This window comes from Herpailurus yagouaroundi, unplaced genomic scaffold (genome assembly GCF_014898765.1).
Source record: "Herpailurus yagouaroundi ecotype Mexico unplaced genomic scaffold, PumYag 193, whole genome shotgun sequence".
NCBI lineage: Eukaryota > Metazoa > Chordata > Mammalia > Carnivora > Felidae > Herpailurus > Herpailurus yagouaroundi.
The window spans coordinates 5,665,696-5,686,809 of record NW_024412424.1 but is presented as its reverse complement, the minus strand read 5'-3'; the positions used below and the strand labels follow the sequence as shown (position 1 = coordinate 5,686,809).

Below are 21,114 nucleotides of genomic sequence, written 5' to 3'. Positions count from 1 at the left end.
TTTCTCCACATCAGCAATGGCTGATGTGGTTCTGTTATTAATCATGTGTTCACTGGAGGAGCACTTTTAATTTGCTTCAAGAACTTGTCTTTTCCATTCACCACTTGGCTACCTGGCTAACTGGAGCAAGGGGCCTACCTTTCAACTTTTCAGTCCGTCTTGGCTTTCAACATGCCTTCCTCCCTAGGCTTAATCATTTCTAGCTTTTGATTTAAAATGAGAGACATGTGGCTCTTCCTTTCACTTGAAAACTTAGATGTTATTTTAAGGTTATTAATTGGCCTAATATCAATATTGTTGTGTCACAAGGAACAGGGAGACCCAAGGAAAGAAAGACAGGGGAACAGCCAGTTAGTAGAGCAATAAGAACACACCCAGCATTTACTAAGTTCAGTCTCATATGGAGTTTGTAGTACGCAAAACAATTACAATAGTAACATCAAAAATCACTGATCACAGATCAGTGGGGTGCCTGGCTGACTCAGTTGGTGGAGCATGGGACTCTTGATCTTGGGGTGGTGGGTTCTAGCCCCCCATGTTGGTTATCGAGATTCTTAAAAACAAAATCTTAAAAAAAACACACAATAAAGCAAAGCACAATGCAAGGCATGCCTAGGGGCGCCTGGGTGGCTCTGTTGGTTGGGCTTCCAATTCTTGGTTTCGGCTCAGATCGTGATCTCTTGGTTTGTGGGTTCAAGCCCTGCATCCGGCTCTGCACTGTCAATGCATAGCCTGCTTGGGATTCTGTCTCTCTCACTCTCTCTCTCTGTCCCTCCCCCATTCTCACTCTGTGTCTCTCTCAAAATAAATACATAAGCGTTTTTAAAAAAAAGTCTTAAAGAGAAAACAAAACAAGGTATGCTTATATAGAATAGAAAAATAGGGGCGCCTGGATGGCTCAGTAGGTTAAGTGGCCGACTTCAGCTCAGGTCATGATCTCACACTTCATGAGTTTGAGCCCCTTGTCAGGCTCTGTGCTGACAGCTCAGAGCCTGGAGCCTGCTTCGGATTCTGTGTCTCCCTCTCTCTCTGCCCCTCCCTCCCCTGCTCGCACACTCTCTCTCTCTCTCAAAAATAAATAAATATTAAAAAAAATTTTAAATGAAAAAAAATAGAAAAATGGCAAAGGACCTTGACAATTTCTAAAAGAAGGTATACAACAAACACACTGACAACTGTGAAACCTTACTATTAATGAAATAACTGAAAATTAAAATTAAATACCCTTTTCAACTACCAGACCGCCAGAACTGAAAAGTAACAGCAGGAGTAGGCATGTATATCAGAGTTAGGGGTGCACACGAAAACAAGTACATCCCATCTGCCCACTAATTCCTACAGAAACAATCCCATATGTGCCCAAGAATGCAGACAGGGATTATATTCACAATGCCGAAAACTGAAATAACCTAATGTTCTCTGAGACAAGACTAATTAAATTCTAGCGCAATGTGATGATTACAGGACGTTAAAAATACTACTGTTCTACTTTCATCAATACAGAAACAAATCTACAATACATGAAGTGAAAAAAGCAGACTACATAAGCAGTTTGGGTGGTGTATGATCCTACTGTGGTTTTATACAGTATACACAGTTGACACTTAAAACAGTGAGGGGGGTACTGGGTAGGGGCACTGACTCCCATGCAGTCAAAAATCCACTATAATTTCTGACTTTCCAAAAACTTAACTACTAACAGCCTACTGTTGACCAGAGCCTCACTGATAATAGTCAATTAACACACATTTTGTACGTTATATGTATTATACACTGTACTCTTACAATGAAACTAGAGAAAAGGAAGTGTTAAAGAAATCACAAGGAAGGGGCATCTGGGTGACTTAGTTGGTTGAGTATTGGACTCTTGGTTTCAGCTCAGGTCATGATCTCACAGTTCGGGAGTTCGAACCCCAAGCCAGGCTCCGAGCTGACAGCATGGAGACTGCTTGTGATCCCTTACTCTCTGCCAGTCCCTTGCACGCAAGCATGCGCTCTCTCAAAATAAATAAACTTTAAAAAAATCATAAGGAAAATACATTTATAGTACTGTACTATAAAAAAAAATGCATATAAGTGGACCCACACAGTTCAAACCCATGTTGTTAAAAGGTCAATCATATCATATATGTAGATATATATACACACGCACATATACATATTTATATAATTTAACATATATATTTATATATAGTATATAAACATACATACACATTTAAATATAAGTATATAAATTATATATAAATATGTATAAATTATTAAAATATATATGCAAAACTTTCTGAGAAGGATTTTTAAGCTTATCTTTTACTTTTTACATTTTTTTTACTTTTTACATTTTTCAAACTTTTCTATCATTAATTTTGCTGCTTTTGCAGAGGAAAAAATACTAAATTAGAAGAACACAGTTCCAGGTGGTTTCTTTACCTCCCTATCAAACCAATCCTGTTCATATGTGCATAAAAATACTATCCTCCTACCTGTCTGAGCAACTCCAGTTTCTTCAGTTCCTCATTATAGGCTTCTGGGTTCTCCCCATAATTCTTCAGGACAAACTAGAGAGAGACACATAGAGACACACACACACAGAGAGAGAGAGAGAGAGAGATGTAAGCCAGGAATACAAAACACTCCCCGGCTCCCACTCCTGCCCAGAGTCCTTGGAAGTCACAAGTCAGGGCTCAGGATTGGGTCCAGACCCACAAGCATGAGCTTACCTCCTGGTCCACCGGGAACTCTACCTCAGTAACAGGGCAGCACTAAAAGCTGACCATGAGAGCCTCCACCTTTGAGCAAAATGGAAAGTAAGACTGGATGACCCTGTGCAAACACCCTGGCTGGTCTTTGTCATGCTACTGCCCTCTTTGTAAAGTCCAGGACTCTGGCAGGTCAGGAATTGGGGAACTTAGCTGGCTGAAATAGGATCCTACTGAGCATCCCAAAACAGGCCACAAATTCAAGCCCCCTTCAAGGACTGGACCCCGCTGTGTTCTGAGATCACAACCATAATCCCAACCCAACAACCAACACAGACAAGAGATACCAAGTAAGAGTGGGAGTGCAAAGGCTTCTTTACCAGCCAGCCCTTCTCGCTAGGAAAAAGCACCACAGAATAAAGGATTTACTTGAGGACAGGCCCACAGGTGTGTGATGGGAATGATTCAGACAGGAGACGGGAAAGTCACTGCCCGCATCAGAGAAGGGACTGGCATGCCTGCCCACAACAGCACCCTTCACCTCAGGAGCTGACTCTCTAGGACAACGAGCACACTCATCGGTCTGGAGGCAGAGTCTGGGCCAAAAGACCCCTTGTTTACCTAAGACCAACAGGCTAAGGCAGCTGAACTATGGCCATTGCAGTTCCCGCTGCCTGAGTTAGCAATCTGGGTGGGGGGAGGGGGGCAGATGCATCCATTCCACAAACACTGAGCACTGATGCCCACCTCACAGGTTCCCTGAGGTTCAAAGACTGAAAAGAGGTGGCCTCTCTGTCCAGCAGCACACTCGCATGATGTCTGTGGCCCACTCACCTGTTGTGAGGTCCCCTCCCAGGACCTATGCCTCATGGCTAGGGAATTGGCCACATGGAAACCTGGAAGGCTGTGGAACAGCTCCTATCTGCCCTGGCAGGGAAAGGGAGAGGTGGGACAGACAGAAGGGAGGCTACTGCTGAATTTGTTTCAGCATCACCCAGTCACGTTCCCAAAACCTCTGACCCTGACCACTCTTCTGTTGGCTTTACCTCCTGAAAGTCCCATGTGCCCGTGAGCTCTCCTTTCTATCCTCTTGCAACCCCTTCAAAGCTACCGCTTACTTAGAGGCCACAATGATCTTTCTAGCACAACTCCAATGTCACTCCTAACTTCAGAGCCTTCTGAAACACACACGCACCTGGGGAAAAAAATAAACCAAAATATGCTTTTCTTAGGATAGTGAGATTATGAGAAATGAGTTGCATTCTAAAGAGAAAAATTGTAATCTAAAAAGAATGTGCAACAGTAGCTCCCCAAAGCCTCCAAGTCCAAATCTAATCTCCTAGGCACAGAGTTCAGGGCTCTTCACAACCTGCTCCCAACAGCCTTCAAAGACTGTCCTCTAGCATGTTCCAGGGACACCCAGCCAACAGTCCTATGGAATTGCTCTCAGGTCTCAATACCTGTCCCCATGTTGTCACCTCTTCTCTATTAAGACTCAGAGGAAATGTCACTTCCTTGAACTTCAGCTGCTGCTCCCTCTACATTCCAAACATGCCTGCACCAGACTGTGCCTTGTGGCAGGGCCATGCCAGTGACACCCCTCCAATCCACACCAAACAATGAGTGCGTCAGGAACAGCAGGGGCCTCATTAGTACGTGTTAGATCCTCAGCAAATGGCTGCCTTTACAGGAAATGCAGAGGAGGGATGAACAAATTGAAAATACTAAAAGGAGACACTCCGAAAAATTCAGAAGATGGGACATTCTGCCCAACAGGGCCTTCTGTAAGTCCTTTGACAATATGATAAAAGCCATGAAAGAAATCTTCCTAGAAATACTCAACTATGCACAAACGCAAAAATGTGCAAACAATGTTAGGAGTTCGCAGACACTCTTAAGCCCGTTTATGGGCTCCTGGTTTGCAATCCTCGCTTGGATCTAGTCAAACCTCCTCTTCTCAACCAGCCCTCCAAACACCATAAATATAAAGTGTGGCCTGGGCTGTAAGGTAGAACTTGACTAAAATGGGAATGTATTCCTTGATTAATTCCCTTTTGGTAAGAGGTTTTAGAGTAACAGTACACACAGCCTGGAGGCCCCATGGGATAGAGGGATACTGGAGTCTTAGAAACAAGGTTTCTCCTGGCGTCGCTAAAAACACCTGTCCTTGCTGTTCACACATGGTGAAGGAGAGAGAAAGGCTGCCCCAACCCCAGCAAACTGTCCCTAAGAGGTCACCTTCTACCTGTCTCATTCCTCCTCTAAGATCAGCAGCAGCAAAAATTGACTGAGCTCCTGCCACAGACCAGGCTCTGTGGTGAGCACCTAAAAAGTTCCTCAAACCCTGTAACAACCCAAAGCAGTAGATACTATTATCATCACCATTTTACAGATGAGGAAATGAACAAACTGAGGCAAAGAGGTCAGGGCATCTGCCGAGTTCACAGCACTAATAACTGATGGAACAGTAACTAAAACCCAAACATTTGGGTTTCAGAGCCCAGGTTCTTAATCGCACATTAGACAAATTCATTCCCTCTATTTTTAATACAGTTCTCATAAATAATTCTGGGGAAAGAGTTAGAGAAAATGAATCTCTAGCCACATAGTGAATCTCATAGCCACAACAGAGCAGCCAGGTTATTTTTTAAACTCTGATGGGGTCCTCTATGACTGCAGATCACTCCCCCACCAAGGAGAGGAAAAAGGCTGGCTGAAGGTTCTAGAGTAAAAAACAGAGACCATCTTGCAGTCTGTGTTCTACAGAGCTCAGAACAAAGTCTGGTCAGGATGTGAAGCTCCCGACAATCTGAGATGGAAGGCCTAGCAGCAGGTCACTGCCACCATAGAAGGCAATGACAGGACCCCAATGCACCCACACAACCAACAGGTAGTTAGGGTCAACAGGACCCAGAGAACCTCCAGAGCCCGGCCGGACTTTGAAGTTGGGGATCCTTTTCTGAGGAAACAATAAGACCTATGGACATGTCTATGTTAATTGAGAGCATGTCTAAGGATCAGAGCCACGGGTGGGGGGGGGGGTGGTGGTGGAGAAGAGAGGAAGGAGTTACAAGTGCAAACAATAAGAATACAAAGGCCATTTCCAGAGAAATATCAATATAGTATGCCAAGACCTCTCATAGGGGCCCACATGCATTAATTCTTGTTCTCACAGGCTTAAGAGGTATATTATTTCCATGTTATAGGTGAGAAAAATGAGGACCAGATTATATACTCATTTGTAGCAGCTGAAGGTCACCTAGCAATTAAGTGGAAGGGATGGGACCTAAACCAAGGTCGGTCTGATTCCAATGTCTAGGCTATTTCCATGATACTACTCGGCTCTTTTACTGAGCAACAAATGGCACAGATTTTTGTAGGCAGATAAGATCACATTCATCACAGATGAGAAACATTCATCCTAGGTGCTGCCATTCTTTTGCAGATTGGAAAAATGGAAACTAGAGATCAGCAATGGCTGTGCTAGAACTCCAAGCCAGGTTTCCTGACTCCTGACCCAGGGATATTCCTTTTGTGTCACTTTCTCTTGTATTAATTAGCATGTTCTCATTCTTCTGTGCATGCTTCCCCGGGGGGGGGGGCCCCCCCAGATGCTGGCAGTGTTTAGCTTTTGCTCTTAATTTGATAGAACATCTTGGAATTTCACGGAACTAATTAAAGCAATAATCCAAGAAGAAAAGAGAATAAAAGGCATCACAGGTGTAAACATTACCTTCGTTCACTGTACATATATTTCTCTTTTCTCCACTTGCAGGATTTACTCAAATATGGGGAAATGGGGGATTCCTTGGGCTGGTCCATGGAAATACACACAAAACTAAGTCCCACATATAGGATTATTAATAAATACGATATATGTTTTGCTACTGAATTTCACATGAGATTAATTTTATTCAGAGAAAGGAGTTGGATTGCCCCTTGGTGTCAGCAAACCTAAAACCAAATAACAAGCCAACAGTACTGAGGATGAGAACAGAGTTTCATCCTCGCCTAGTCTAACCTCTGTCTCTACACTCAATGAATCTCTCCCACATCTCTTCTAAACAACACCAGCAAGGACAACTCGAGTTACATCTCCTGGCAGGTGCCAGAACTAGACTAGGTCATTCATCCAACACTTATGAAGCATTCTCCACACATAAGTATTTATTACTTCCCGAGGAAAGGAAAGAATCTCAAGTGAAATGGATACAGGCTTTTGGTGTAGGAGATTAAAATCAGAGAAGAATGAACTGGACAGTGCACGTCATCTGTTCCTGGAGCCATTCTGCTGTAAAACACAGTGGGCAGACAGGCTCGGTAACTCCAGATCTGTGATAAGAGAAAAGACAGGTCATCACCACAGGTAATTGGCAATGTCCCATGCTCCTCACTGTTGAGAAGGCAGGGCCCCCTTTTAGGCCTCTGGCCATTTGATTTCCTTTTCTATGTAGCAAGTGTTTCAAAGGAGTCAACTATCCCATGAGAAATCGCAGCCTCCCCTGAAAAGGAGGCTTTACCTACACGTGAATAAGATGAACAGTAAGAAGAGGTAATAAGAGCGTGCACTCTGTGGTGCAGGTCAACTGAGTGTTAACAGCGGTAGGCCTGGTCTGAATTTAGGAGTGTGGTACAACAGCCAGGCAGCTAAAGGGGCCCTGAGGAGGTATGGTTCAACCTGAGTGATGAACAGGAAGAAAGGAATTCCAGTAAGGACCAGAGCAAGAACAATGACCAGATGTGGAAGGAAAAGAGACTGGAAGTTCCTATAGGAGAGGCCTGGGGGAATGAATTAGAGAAGGAGGCTGAAGCCAAGTGGTGGCAGGCCTTGAATAGTAGGCAGATTCTCTGGAGGAACCTGGTGGAAAAGTGGAGATTCAGAAATCAATCCAGCTAAGGGTGGGGAAGAGAGAGGCCAAGAAGTCACTGAGTTGGCAGGGTGGCTACTACATGATACATCTGCCCTTGAGGATAGATAACCATGTGGACCCTAGAAGGTAAGCTCCATGAAGGCAGGAATTTTTATCTTAACATATAGCCCTGAATTCCCAGGGCTGGCACATATAGTCACTCAATAACTATTTGTTCAATGAATGAATCAGAGATGGATGTTAACACCTAAGTCCAAGTGAGCTTGACTTAAGCTCTAATGCAGTTGATTAAAGGCAGGTATTTGAGACAAGAGGAAACAACTTCAAACACCAACACCTGTCACCAAAATCACTCAGTGATGAAAAGTATCGGTCAGCCTTCATCAGTGGCCAATGAGTCAGCACTCTGGGCTCCAAAGCACAGGAAACAAAGTGAAAAGACAGCAGCATTTTCCCACTAAAAAATTATGTGGGTCCAGGTATCCCAACCTAAAGCTTGGCACTGCAGCTCAAAACCAGCTTGCTGTTCTCTTGGCTCTTATTTCACATTATTCCATAATTGAAGGCATGTCCATCAGGAGCGAAAACTAATACTAACCACTATGAAAGGTCTTTTCAACAGCCCAGGCCTCACAAAGAAACGAGCCCTTTAGCTATCTAGAAAATTCCTATTCATCTTTCAAAACCCACCAAGCCTTCTCTGATGGCCCCTCCTTAGGCTGGTACTTCTGTATAGTGCACATACACTTCCACTAATATTACCATTTAAGTTTAAGTTTCCTCTACTAAACTGAATTCTTTTTTTTTTTTTATTTTAAATTTTTTTTTCAACGTTTATTTATTTTTGGGATAGAGAGAGACAGAGCATGAACGGGGGAGGGGCAGAGAGAGAGGGAGACACAAAATCAGAAACAGGCTCCAGGCTCTGAGCCATCAGCCCAGAGCCTGACGCGGGGCTCGAACTCATGGACCGCGAGATCGTGACCTGGCTGAAGTCGGACGCTTAACCGACTGCGCCACCCAGGCGCCCCTAAACTGAATTCTTTAAAAAAGAAAGAAAAAAAGAAAGAAAGAACAGTCTCTTATTCATCTGTATTACCAAGGCTCAGCATAGTGCTCAACAGGTTGACCTCAACAGAACCATTTTTACCCTAGTATTCTACATGAAATTCTACCTCTCAGCTCCAAGTCATTGGTGAAGGTTCCCACAGCTGAGAGAAAGGGTAGCAGAAGACAAGGGTACGAGTGGCAGAGGCAGAGTAGGGGCTCTAGGGCTGAGGAGAGGAGTCCAGGTCAGGAAGAGTTCCCAGGCTGCAGTGGCTTCTGCAGTCTTCTCTGCAGGAAGAGATCCAGGGTACGCCGAGGGAGCTGGCCCTTCTCGAGCCCAGCCTACCCACAGGCTGCCATTCCTTTTCAGTGCGTTCACGCAATACAAGCCCCAATCTTAACCTATCAAATAAACTGGTGGTATCTTCCCCAATCCCAAAGAGGAAACAAAAAGAGGTGATGTCTGCAAAACGAAGTTTCTTCTGCATCTGATACCACCTCAGGCTAAACGGTAATGAGCAACTACTCCAGCGAAGTCATTACTCACATAAAACCTTGTTGGTTAGGCAAGAGTGAGCAGAATATCAAAGGATAAGTTAAAAACAAAACGTCTCCTAGGATTTTCTGGGCTAGGATTTTATCCACTGGATTTCCATAAATGTATGGTCACCATGTCTAAATTCCCTTTCGACTGTCATTCAATCATTTGAGAAATGTTTTCCTGAATGCCAACTATGTAGAGGGGGCCCTGCTAGGCTACGAGCAGCATGCAGATGCCTCCCAGGTCACTTAGAATTGAATAGAGGAATTAAAACATAGCACACATACTAACACCAGGAAAAGAATGGAAAGAGGGATTCAGAGAAGGGAAAGATTAATCCAGATGAACGGATTCAAGAAGCCTTTTGGAAGAGACAGAACTTAAACTGGACCTTGAAAGATGGACAGAATATACAGACATTAAAGAAGGATCCCATTCCCATCCCACAAGGCAAAGATGAGAGTTCTTCTGGGTGGGAGAAAATCCACAACCAAAGGCAGAGAAGAGCAAATAGAGAATGTTAAGGGAACAGCAAATGGCTGAATGTGAACAGAATCTGTAACAAATACATAGATCAAGCACACACTGGACCCTCAAAAAATACTGAAAGAACTGGGGTTGGTCAGGCAGACCTCTAAATGGGTTGGGACTGAACTAGAAAACAAAGGAGTTTTGTTGTTTTAGAAAAAGTCATCTAATTGTGCTTGTATGAAAGAGCAGACAGAAGACCAAAGTCTGAGGAAAAGGTAACAAAACTCTTAACTTTTAGATTAATCTAATTTCCTGTCTTTACAAATGAGGAAACAGACACCCAAAGAGATTTAATGACAGAATCAAAGGAATACAAACTGTGAGTGTCTGAACTAAGGCAGGGGCAGTATAAAGAGGAGGGAGATAGTTTACTGGGGTAACTACTTCCAAACCTACTGTCTTTCTTCTATCCCTCTTCTTCAGCACCCTGCTGGGTGGTGCACTGCCTAGATTACCTGGGACTTACTTTGGTAGCTGCTCTACTGAAAACACAAGGATGCCAACCTGCAACAACCTGGCTCCTTTTCTCTTCTGCTCTGACCCACTGCAACTAGATGGCCCTCCCCACGGGAGATGTCTCAGAGGGCACCCGATGCTCATTCAACACACCTGGCCCCTCTCTGTACCAGCCCCACCTGATCTCGCCACAGAGGTCTCTTCCTCCATCACCACCAAACCTGCCTGTTTTCCCCGTCCAACTGACGGTTCAACACAACGACTGCAAATGTTTCTTCAGGAACTACAACTGTTATCCCCTTCGGGCAGTTAAGAAAAGCAATAACCCTCCCCCAAAATGACAAGGACCTGTATCTTTCGGCCCAAGGGGGCTCCTGAATATGGTTCTTATTCTCAAGAGACCGGAGAGAATCGCACGAAGTGTCAGAGAGACCCCAAACGCAAAGGTCAGGCATTCCTCTGGTTCCCATCTTGAAACACACATGCTGAGCCATCACCGGCCTCCATCCCAGTCCGCTCCTGGACTGATAGCGCACGGAGGGCACAGTTCAAACCAGACGGCCAGGGCCGCCCACCGCTCCCCCGCGGGGCGGTCCCGGCGTGGAGGAGGGGCGGAGCAGAACTAGGTCCGGAGCGTCACACGGAGGAAGTCTGGTGCCTCGGTGGGAACCGTGGATGGCCCGGGGCAGAAGTAGGGAAGCGGGTTTTAAAAAGGCTGCGGATGCTGGCCCCGAGCGGGCGAGGAGGGGAGAGGAATGTCTGCGGAGGGCGAGGGGGGAGGAACCAGGCTGAGAAAAGCCAGGGGAAGGCCCCTCCTGGCCTCATCCGACCCTGCGACCAGGGCCTAGGGAGATGGTGGACGCGCAGGGGGCGTCACGCGCTGGCAGACGGAGCTACGCCGGAGAGGTAGGAGGGTGGGGGGGGGGGGATGCACTTACCTTCTTCACTGCCGGCTGGAAGAGGAAGTCACCGGCCTCCTTCAGGTCCAGCCAGATCATGGGCATGCGGGGCACAGCCTCCATGGCGGCTTGTGCCCGCCGGCCACCCGGCCGCTCCCCTAGCTGCCCCAGCTGCTGCCTCAGCCTCGCGCCCCGCCCCTCCACGCCGGAAGTCACTCGTCACGCGGGGCCGAAAATTGCACGCAGGGCCTGTTGGGAAATGCAGTCCTCCCCCGCGCAGCCTTCAGCGCTAAGCACAGCTGCCGTTGCGCATGCTCACTCCTCCGCGGGGAGGGCGTGGAAAGCGACTCTCTAGCCCCCTTCGAAAGGGTGTCTGGGAATGATAGTCATCCTCCATTTAGCTGCGGAGCCGGGGCGGGGTGGTTTTCTCCTCCCTCCCTAGCCAGGACCTCGGGTCCTGGCCTTGGCCTTGGCGCTCCTGTGTCGGAGCAAGTGCATTGGAGCCCATAAGCTTATAGTCCCAAGTAGAGTCGGGGACACAGAAGACAGGGGCAGGCGTTATATAAAGATAACGTGGCAAGGGGAGCCTGGCTGGCTCAGATGGTGGAGACTGCCACTCTTGATCTCTGCGTTGTAAGTTCGAGCCCCAGGTAGGACGCAGAGATAACTTAAAAATAAAATCTTATGGGTGCCTGGGTGGCTTAGTCGGTTAAGCGACCAACCCTTGATTTCGGCTCAAGTCATGATCTCAACAGTTTGTGACATCAAGCCCCACTTGGGGCTCTGCGCAGGGAGTTAGTGTTTAATGGGCATAGTTTCAGTATGGGATGATGAAATAGTTCTAGAGATGGATGGTGGTAATAGTTGCAAAACAATGTGAATGCACTTAATGCCAAATTGTACGATTAAAATACAAACTTTATGTTAGGTATATTCTACTACAATAAAATTTTTTTGGAAAGAAAATGCAGGACCTTGCAATTATTTTTTTAAGGGAAGGGAAAAATTGACCAGTACCTTAAAAGAGCTTATTTCTGGAAGACCATCTTGAGGTCGCCTGGCCATAGGTGAAGGCATTGAAGATAATGCCCATGCCCTGAAAAATCCCAACCATGAGGAAGAGGAGAAAGTTGCCCCAACACAATTTATAGTAAATGAAATGCAGGAACATAAAGTAGCCCATCTTGGGGTCCTCTGATGGTGTGGTAGTGGCCAGCCATAAGGGAATCATTAGACCTGGACACAGCAGCTGGGACCAGAGGAGGCTATGGCGGTGGAAGACATAGCATAGCATCGCTGAGCGAGGAAAGAAGCAAGATAGGACATGGGACTATGAAGCAGGCAGCTACAGGAAGCAATTTGGCCACAGGACAGACAGTTTAGGCCCCAAACACGAGACAGCAAAGGGTCAGGATTAAGCAGTTGGAAGTCAGTATGGACTGGAACAGTCAGAAAGGGACAGGACAGGTTGGGAGTAGGAAGCCTCCTCCTAAGACAGGGAGGACCTAGAGAGGCAGGCATTCCAGGTGGGTGGAACTGCAGCTACAAAAGAGATCTCTGACTAGGCTCCAGGATTCAAAGGAGCCAGGCAGATGGGTCCCTACCTAATCAGTTTCCTAGAGCAGCACCTTTGGCCCTACTGTCCTTCCTTCCCCTAGCTTCACTCTCCTCTTTTTTTCAACTTTTTTTAATCTTTATTTTTGAGAGAGACAGAGCATGAGTGGGGGAGGGGAGAGAGAGAGAGAGAGAGAGAGAGAGAGAGAGAGAGAGAGAGAGAATCTGAAGCAGGGTCCAGGCTCTGAGCTGCCAGCACAGAGCCTGACACAGGGCTCGAACTCATGAACTGTGAGATCATGACCTGAGCTGAAGTCAGATGTTTAACTGACTGAGCCACCCAGTTGCCCCTCACTCTCCTTCTCTTTAGAATGGGACCACCTTGTCCCCACATGGTGTTTCTGGGGTTGAACTACAATTACAGATATGATCACAGACTGAGTGGCTTTAACAGCAGAATTTAATTTTTTCACAATTCTGGAGGCCACAAGTCTGAGATGAAGGTGTTAGCAGGGTTGGTATCTTCTGAGGCCTCACTCTGGTTTGTAGATGAATGTCCTCTACCTGTGTCTTCGCATGGTCTTCCCTCTGTGCATATCTGTGTCCTAATCTCTTAGGACACCAGTCATACTGGATTAGGGCCCACCCTCATGACCCCATGTTAAATTAATAACCTCTTTCTCCAAATACGGTTACATTCTGAGTCCTGGGGGTTAGTACTTCAACATATGCATTTAGGGGAGACACAATTCAGCCTATAACACAGGGTCAGTGATGTAAAGGGCAATTGGTGTGAGATGTATCAAAAACCAAGAGGTTCTGTGAGAGGGCCTTGAATGTTAAGGCAATGGGTAGGGATAGGCCATTGGAGGCGAGACAGCAGAAAGGATGTGCCTGGGGTAAGAAGTGCCCTCCCAATGCACATATTTCCTCACAGGAATGGACAGAATTGGGAGTCTGGGGAAGCCTAAGACTCCATAGGACTGAGGAAGAGGAGAACCCATCACAAGGGGGCAGCAAACACCCCATTCAGCCAGATTGGTTCACCCCTTTCTCAACACAATCCCATCACACTCAGCAGGGCTGGAAGGTCCTCAGAGACACAGACATCCACCCCCCATTTTATGGAAATGGAAATTGAGGCCTGGATTGGTGAATGGATCGCTCAAGTCTCCCAGCAAGCGAATTGTAGAGTCCAGGCTGGGCCTGGGTATCGTCCCTCTCAGCTCAGTTATTCAACAAATATTTACTCAACACCCCCTGTGCCCTGTGCCCTGTGCACCGTTCTAGGTGCTGTTGAATAAAACAGGTAAAGATCGAGGTGCGTGGGTGTCTCAGTCAGTTGAGCCACTGATTCTTGATCTCGGCTCAGGTCATGATTTCGTGGTTTGTGAGTTCGAGCCCCACATCAGGCTCTGTTGGTGGGAGCACAGAGCCTGCTTGGGTTTCTGACTCTCCCTCTCTCTGCCCCTCCCCAGCTCGCTTGCTCTCCCTCTCTCTCTCAAAAATAAATAAACTTAAAAAAAATTTTTTTTAATAAAACAAGCAAAGATCTCTGCCATAATGAGCTCACAATCTAGTGAGGGGTCACAGACATGAACAGAATAAAGAATATACGGTACGTTTGATGGCAAGAAGAGCTATGGTAAGACAAAACATATAAAGCAGCAGAAAAAGGAGGATGGGAGTATGAGGAAGGGACATTTACAATTTTGTATCTATACGGGGTGAGGTGGGGAGAAAGATTCACTCAGAAGGTACTATTTGAGCAGAGATCTGAGGAAGTAAAGGAGCAAGCCAGGGACATAGCTAGGGGAAGAGAGTCCTAGAAAGAGAGAAGAGAAGAAAATGCAAAGACGCTGAGCCAAGATTGTGCCTGGAGAACAGTAAGGAGGCCAGAGTGCTGAGTCCAGGGCGTGTAGAAAACAGCAAGAGATGGGGTCAGAGAGGGTGGAGGTGAGGTCGGGGGTTGCATGTGGTATACAGTCCCTAAAACCATGGTGTGGACTTGGGCTCTTCCTTGGGTGGTCTGGGGAACCACGGGAGGGTTTGGCACAGAGGAGAGATGGTCGTACATAGGTTTACAGGTTACACTGGCTGCAATATTGATGGACTGGGGAGGAGGGTGGTGACTCGGAGGAAAGGCCCATACCAAGAATTCTGGATTCCCAGGATTCTGTTCTGGGCCCTACAGAGAGGAGGTGGGGGCAGAACTGCTGCCTCAGGGTCTTCACAGAGAGGACCCGGGCACACACAGGAAACGTGGGGTGGACTTGAGGAAAGAATATACCACAGGGAAGAATGGGGTGGGATTTGGTGTGTGTTTAGGCCACATCGCCTCCACAGAACAGGGTAGAGGGTGGGTAGAGTGTGAATCTCAGGGGTGGGGAATGGACAGAGAGCCTAATGGGGTAGGTGAGGAGAGAAGTCTTCCTAGAAGAAGAGAGGTTATCCTCACACTCTGTGCAACTCCTGTCAAACTCCCAATGTGTGTGTGTGTGTGTGTGTGTGTGTGTGTGTGTGTAAGTTGACAAGATGTGTCTCAAATTTATATGGAAAAGCAAAGGTCTAAGAAGAAAGTATAGTCTTAAAGAAGAGAAACAAAATGAGAAGATCTGTTCTACCAGATGTCTCATCCTGTTAGAAAGATGAGTAATTGGAACAGGGTGGGTATTTCATCAGGAACATAACATAAGACCATTGGAACAGTGTAGAAAACCCAGTAACAGACCAAAGCCTTCCATGTCCATCTTTTATTATTTTTTAAAAATTTATTCATTTTCAGAGAGAGACAAAGAGAGAGAATCCCAAGCAGGCTCCATGCTGTCAGCACAGAGCCTGATGTGGGGCTTGATCCCACTAACCATGAGATCATGACCTGAGCTGAAATCAAGCGTTGGCCGCTTAACCAACTGAGCCACCCAGGGCCCCCTGAACCCTTCCAAGTCCATCTAATGGACTCCAGAGTTAGCACCGCAGGCCAGAGAGGAAAGGGGAGGGGGGGCGCTACTGACAAAATGATGCAGGTCAACTAGTCACCCACGTGGAAACAATTAAATTGGAGTCTGTTAAGGGGTGAATTGTATCCCCCATGAAGATATGTTGAAATCCTAACCCCCGGGTATCTGTGACTGACTGTAGTTAGAAATCAGGTCTTTGCAGACATAATCAAATTAAGATGACATCATATTGGATTAAGGTGGGCCCTAATCCAGCAACTGGTGTCCTTAACATACTTTGTCCTTAACATACCTACATACTTTGGTTGTGGCAAACCCCTCAATCACGTTAGCCAATTCCTTAAAATCAGTCCGTCTATCTACATGTCTATTAACTATCTATCTGTCTTCTTTTGGTTTTGTTTTCTCTGGAAAACCCTGGAGTCTACCTCACATCATGTTTCTAGTAGTGCATGAAGTCAGGAGAATGGTCATCTTTGGGAGTGGGGGAAGAGAAGTGATTGGAAGTAGGGGGCACACGAGGAGCTCGTGGGATTCTGTTGAATGTTCTGTCTCTCGAATGATCAGGGTGCTGGTTACAGGAATCTGTTTCCTTACTTCTGTAAGAGGTAAATAAACCAGGCTGTACACGTCTCTACTGAGCATTTTTTGTATTCGTGTTACAGTTCAAAAGTTAACATAAATTAATTCCAGGTAGAGGCACCCGGGTGGCCCAGTCGGTTAAACTTGATTTAAGCTCAGGTCATGATCTCACTGTCTGGTTTGTGAGATTGAGCCCCGAGTTGGGCTCTGTGCTGACAGTAAGGAGCCTGCTAGGGGTTCTCTCTCTCCCTCTTTCTCTGCCCCTCTCCTGCTCGCACATGCATGCACTCTCTCTGTGTCACTCTTTCTCTCTCAAAAATAAATAAACTTTAGGGGAAAAAGTAGTTAATTTTGGGGATATTAAGGACTGAAATGAGAAAGGCAAATACCTCTAACTTTTAAAAGTAGATATAGGAGAATATCTTTATAAGTCAAACAGGGAAAGATTTCTTAAGGTATAGAAAATACCAGCCATGAAGGAAGGTCAATAAATTCAACTTCATCTGAGTTAAGAAATTCTGTTGAGCAAGACATCATAAAACACAGGAGCCAGCTTAAGAGGCTTCGTCCACCAAATCTGGGACAATTTGAGAATCAAAATATAAGGATACTAAAGGATTATACCCCATCAAATAAAAGAATACATGAACTTATACAGGTATAAGTAAGTAACAGGACAAACAGCCGAAAGCCAACTGCTAGATTTATTAGGAAGGAAGAAATTAGAAAACCACTCTTCAGCAACCATCATATTAATAATTCAGGCAAAATCATCAATGGACATAAAACTAGTGAACTTAAGAAATAAAGGAACACAGCAATTATATAGTCCCATAGTATCTCCCCACGATATACTTATTAATTACAAAGGGAAAAATAGTAACTTTCAAATGAAGAAACTTGATAGACTCCACTTTAACTAAGTGATGGAATTTAGTATCACCAGCAATGGGATAAATCGACATCATGTGCTTCTAGGTATTAGGCATTGAGGACAAAGCCTCAAAAATGCATTGCATTACTCTAATCTTGAATCAAAGTTAGACAAACCTACATTAAGGGTTTGATGACATGACTGGTTTATAATCTTCAAAAATGTCGGTGTTATGAAACACAAAGAAATGCTGTTTCAAACTGAAGGACACTAGAGAGACATAACAATGGAATGAAACACATGATATGGGATTTTCTTTTGCACCAAAGGACATCACAAGGAAAACTGAAATCGGAATAGGGTCTGTAGATTAGATAATGGTAGTGTACTAGTGTTAATTTCTTGAATTTGAGACTTGTTCAATGTTCTATTTACGTATAAGGGAATGCTCTTATTTTTAGAAAATATACACCGAAGTATTTAGGTGGGAAAAGGCATCATTCTGCCCCTGTCCCTTACTCTCAAGTGTCTGGGAGGAAGGGGCAGGGAGAGAAGAGAAAAAAGTGTGTGTGTGTGTGTGTATGTATTATATATATAATATTATAGAAAGAGGAAGAGGATGCAAATATGATAAAATATTAACATTTGGGGAATCTGGGTAAAGAGTATGAAGAAATTCTTTACACGACTTCTGCAACTTTTCTATGTAAGTCTGAAATTATGTAAATATATAAAATTAAAAAACAGGACACCATAAAGAAAATGGAAGGACAATACAAAACTGGGAGAAGGTATCTGTCAGACATAACCAACAAAGGATTACCATCTAGAATAGGTAAAAAACTCGGAGTGTCTGGCTGGCTCAGTCAGTAGAGCACATGTGACTCTTGATCTCGGGGTTGTGAGTTCGATCCTCACGTTGAGCATGGAGCCTACTTAAAAAAATAAAATAAAATAAAATAATAAAATAGAATACGTAAAGAACTCTCACGAGTTCCCAAGAAAGACAAACAGCCTGATAGGAAAACAGGCACCCAACTTGGAAGGGAACTTAGAAGAACAGCCCGACACAAATGGAAAGCTGTCTAGCCTCATCAGTACCCAGGGAAATGCAAACCCGAACCATGATGAAAGTCCATTTTATACTAATCAGATGAATGAGTAAACATCAGTCAAAAATAACCAGTAGCACAGCTAAACATGGCAGAACTCTGAGACATCCTGGCCTTTGCAGTGACAGCCTGGAGGTTGGGCAGCACCCCCTGAGGGGGGAGAGGGGTGCCAAACCTGCTGGGCCAGGGCTGGGGTCAACACATGGGATTCTCAGATGCCAAGGTCTTCCTAGCCGAGGTCTCAGTGTCTGTGGGTAGTAGAGCCAAATTGCTGGTTCTGGAACAAGTGTGTGTCCCCATGGGCCCAATGCGGCCACAGCTGCTTTCTCCACCCCATTTGACACGTGCAGGCCACTGGGCGAGGGCTGTGTTCCTGGAATCTGTGCCCCCTCTCTTGGCCACCCCATTAGAGCGAGGGGGAAGCTAAGGCCCGAGAAGGGGAGGGGCTTGGCCAAGGGTTCACTGGGCTTTTCTCATAATTCTTTGGCCCGTGTGAAAATTTCTTGCTCCAAACATCTTCTCGAGGAGGTGAAGAAGCTGTGGGGACGTTCAGAAGGAATTGCAGGTCTCAGCTGCCTGTGGTGCTGGCTGAAGAAAAAACTGGCATAGACCATAGATGACTTTCCTGGGGAGTGTCCACTTCCTGCTCGCTCCACCCTCCACAGTCCCCCAGAACCTCACCCACCCCCTGGCTCAACCTCAGGCCCCCGGGCCGAGTCACCTGCTCTGTGGGTCTCGGAGAAACCTCCTGCTGGGCAGACGCCTGGAATCCTGTCTTCACCCTGTGCAGCTCGGCTCCCAGCAGGCTGGACCACCCCGCAGCCCTCATGCTGAAGACGCAGTAGTTGGGATCCCAGCACCTCCACTTACCAGCTCTGTGCCTGGGTCCAGTTCTTAACTTCCCAGTGCCCGAGTTTCCTCATCTGCAAAATCGGGTCCTGGTCAGAGCCCAGTCTCAGCTGCATCTCTAGGCCATCACTGCCCCCCAAACCACCACTGCCCTAAAAGCCACCTCAGGTGACCGAGGTCACCCAGGGTCCTCTAGGTAAGTGGAGCTGGAATTGGTACAGAGCCACTCACATGGCTTCCAGAACTAGGGAGCCCACCCCCAAAATATCTTTCTGAGGTGGCAACTTTCAGTGACTGTCCCTATTTGGACTGGCTGCTCAATGGGGTCTCTGGTTTCTCCAGCAATCAAGACTCCCGGGTGTCTCTTACTGGACGATATCCTGGCCAGCGTGCAGTTTCCTCCATCTTTGCCTGCAGGGCAAATATGCGTATTTGTGTAGGTGAAGGCTTGCTATTAGGATGATGCCAGGGACCCCTCAACAGGCCTCTCCCATGAGTCAGCCTTGCCTGACACATTGTCCTGGCTACCCTGATGTGCACTGCCTGAGCATGCACCGGCTGCACGTTATTAGCATGCCTCCGTCTGCAGGGGGCACTCTAGGTCCATGGATCTGTGGCTGGACTCCAAGCACCAGAATGACCTCAGGCTGTAGAGTCCACACTTGAGAAATCTTTCTGAGGCTATATTTTAAACTTGGTGTCTCTTATCGGATAGGATAAAACTTAAAATGAGGCGGATGCCAGTTACTCCAATTAGCCTGTTCCTGTGACCAGGCCTCTTCCCCACAGCTGACCTGTTCCAGGTCCCTGGTTTCCCTGGCCTTTGCAGTCCTCTTGTGCACAGCCTGCACTATGTCAGCTGACCTTTGGCTGCTGGGTCCTTTCAGGCCACTGGGACTCTGGCCAGCCTCCAACTCCTGGATAGCCTCCAGAATAGAGGGAGCCCACCCCCCAAAAAAATCTTTCAGAGGCTCCATTTAAAAAATAAGTTTATTTCTTTATTTTTGAGAGAGAGACTCAGAGAGTTGAACTCACAAACCTCGAGATCGTGACCTGAGCTAAAACCAAGAGTCAGAGGCTTAACCACTAAACCACCCAGATGCCCCATCGGAGGCTCCATTTTAAACTGGGGACTGTCAGTCCCCATTTGGACTGGTTGCCTGATCTGTAGCATAGGAAAGGAGAGGCCCCTTTCAGGAAGTGACCAGCCCTACATGTTTTACCAGCAGGCCCTTGGGCAAAATGGCCAGGGTAGCACCTAAAAGGGATTCCAAGTGGCAGTGGATCAGAGAAAGGACAATGGCGGGGGCCTGGAGGACTCTACGGCTAGAGGTAGGCTTGGCAGCAGTGGCCTGTGTGGCCCAGTACCAACCGAGCTATGAGGAGACTGTCACCCAGGCTTTCTGGTTCTTCAGCAGAGGCAATGAGGTCAGCCCCTCTTCAGCCTTCTGGAAGCCATCCTGCCGCCTAGTTCGGTAAGTGTCTGAGGGCCCAGGCTGGGGAAGCAGGTACCATCTGCCTTAGAACAGGAAAGAATGCCTGTCAACAGGCACAGAGTGTTTGGTTAACATTAGCTATTGCTGTTACTATGATAATGTTTCTTCCATGGTAACGTAAGACAGAGATTGTAATCTCAAGGCCTGACAGCTGGCTAGCTGGTAAATTTGGGGGTTTGCCCAAGGATGAAATGTGGGTCTAGGGATTCAGCCTATACTCAGGCCCTGGGCATAAAGGAATATGCAGAGCTGTTTTTCAAAGGACAGACGGAGAATTGAACTGGTCTCTCTAGAGCCTCATGGGGGGGTGGGGGTGGGGGTGGGGTACTTCCGGTGTCCGGTGCCAGTCCTATTGCCCTTCTCCCGGCAGCTGAAGATACAAGGCAGGTATTCTTATGTCACAGAAGTGGAAACTGAGGGGCAAAGCCAGGAAGTGACCCCTCAAGGTCATATGCAGCTATGCAGTGGCATCCTGTAGCTAGTTCCCGAAAGCCCCCCACACACTAGATCTCCGTGTGTGGAGAGGTTTAGGAGGCCCCTTTAAGAGGTTTTGGTGGGAAGTGCAGACACCTTGGCTGAGCCCCTTCCGACGACGACGACGACGACGACGACGACGACGACGTGTAACTGTGCTTTTGTTCTGTCA

General features: G+C 46.5%; 1 protein-coding gene across 2 annotated transcripts in view; it reads right to left on the bottom strand.

The window, feature by feature from the left end:
- Positions 1-11,239, bottom strand: part of PTPN23 (protein tyrosine phosphatase non-receptor type 23) — a 36,025-nt gene extending 24,786 nt beyond the window's left edge. Inside the window, exons 1-2 of one of the 2 annotated variants that reach the window (XM_040445186.1) lie at positions 11,081-11,238; positions 2,481-2,555 (exon numbers count right to left, since the gene is read on the bottom strand). In XM_040445186.1, coding sequence (XP_040301120.1) covers positions 2,481-2,555; positions 11,081-11,164 — 159 coding nt within the window. In that variant the 5' untranslated portion in view covers positions 11,165-11,238. Of the gene's footprint in view, positions 1-2,480; positions 2,556-11,080 lie in introns of both variants that reach the window. The other variant, XM_040445188.1, reaches the window with a different exon arrangement.
- Between the last annotated feature and the right edge of the window lie 9,875 nt (positions 11,240-21,114).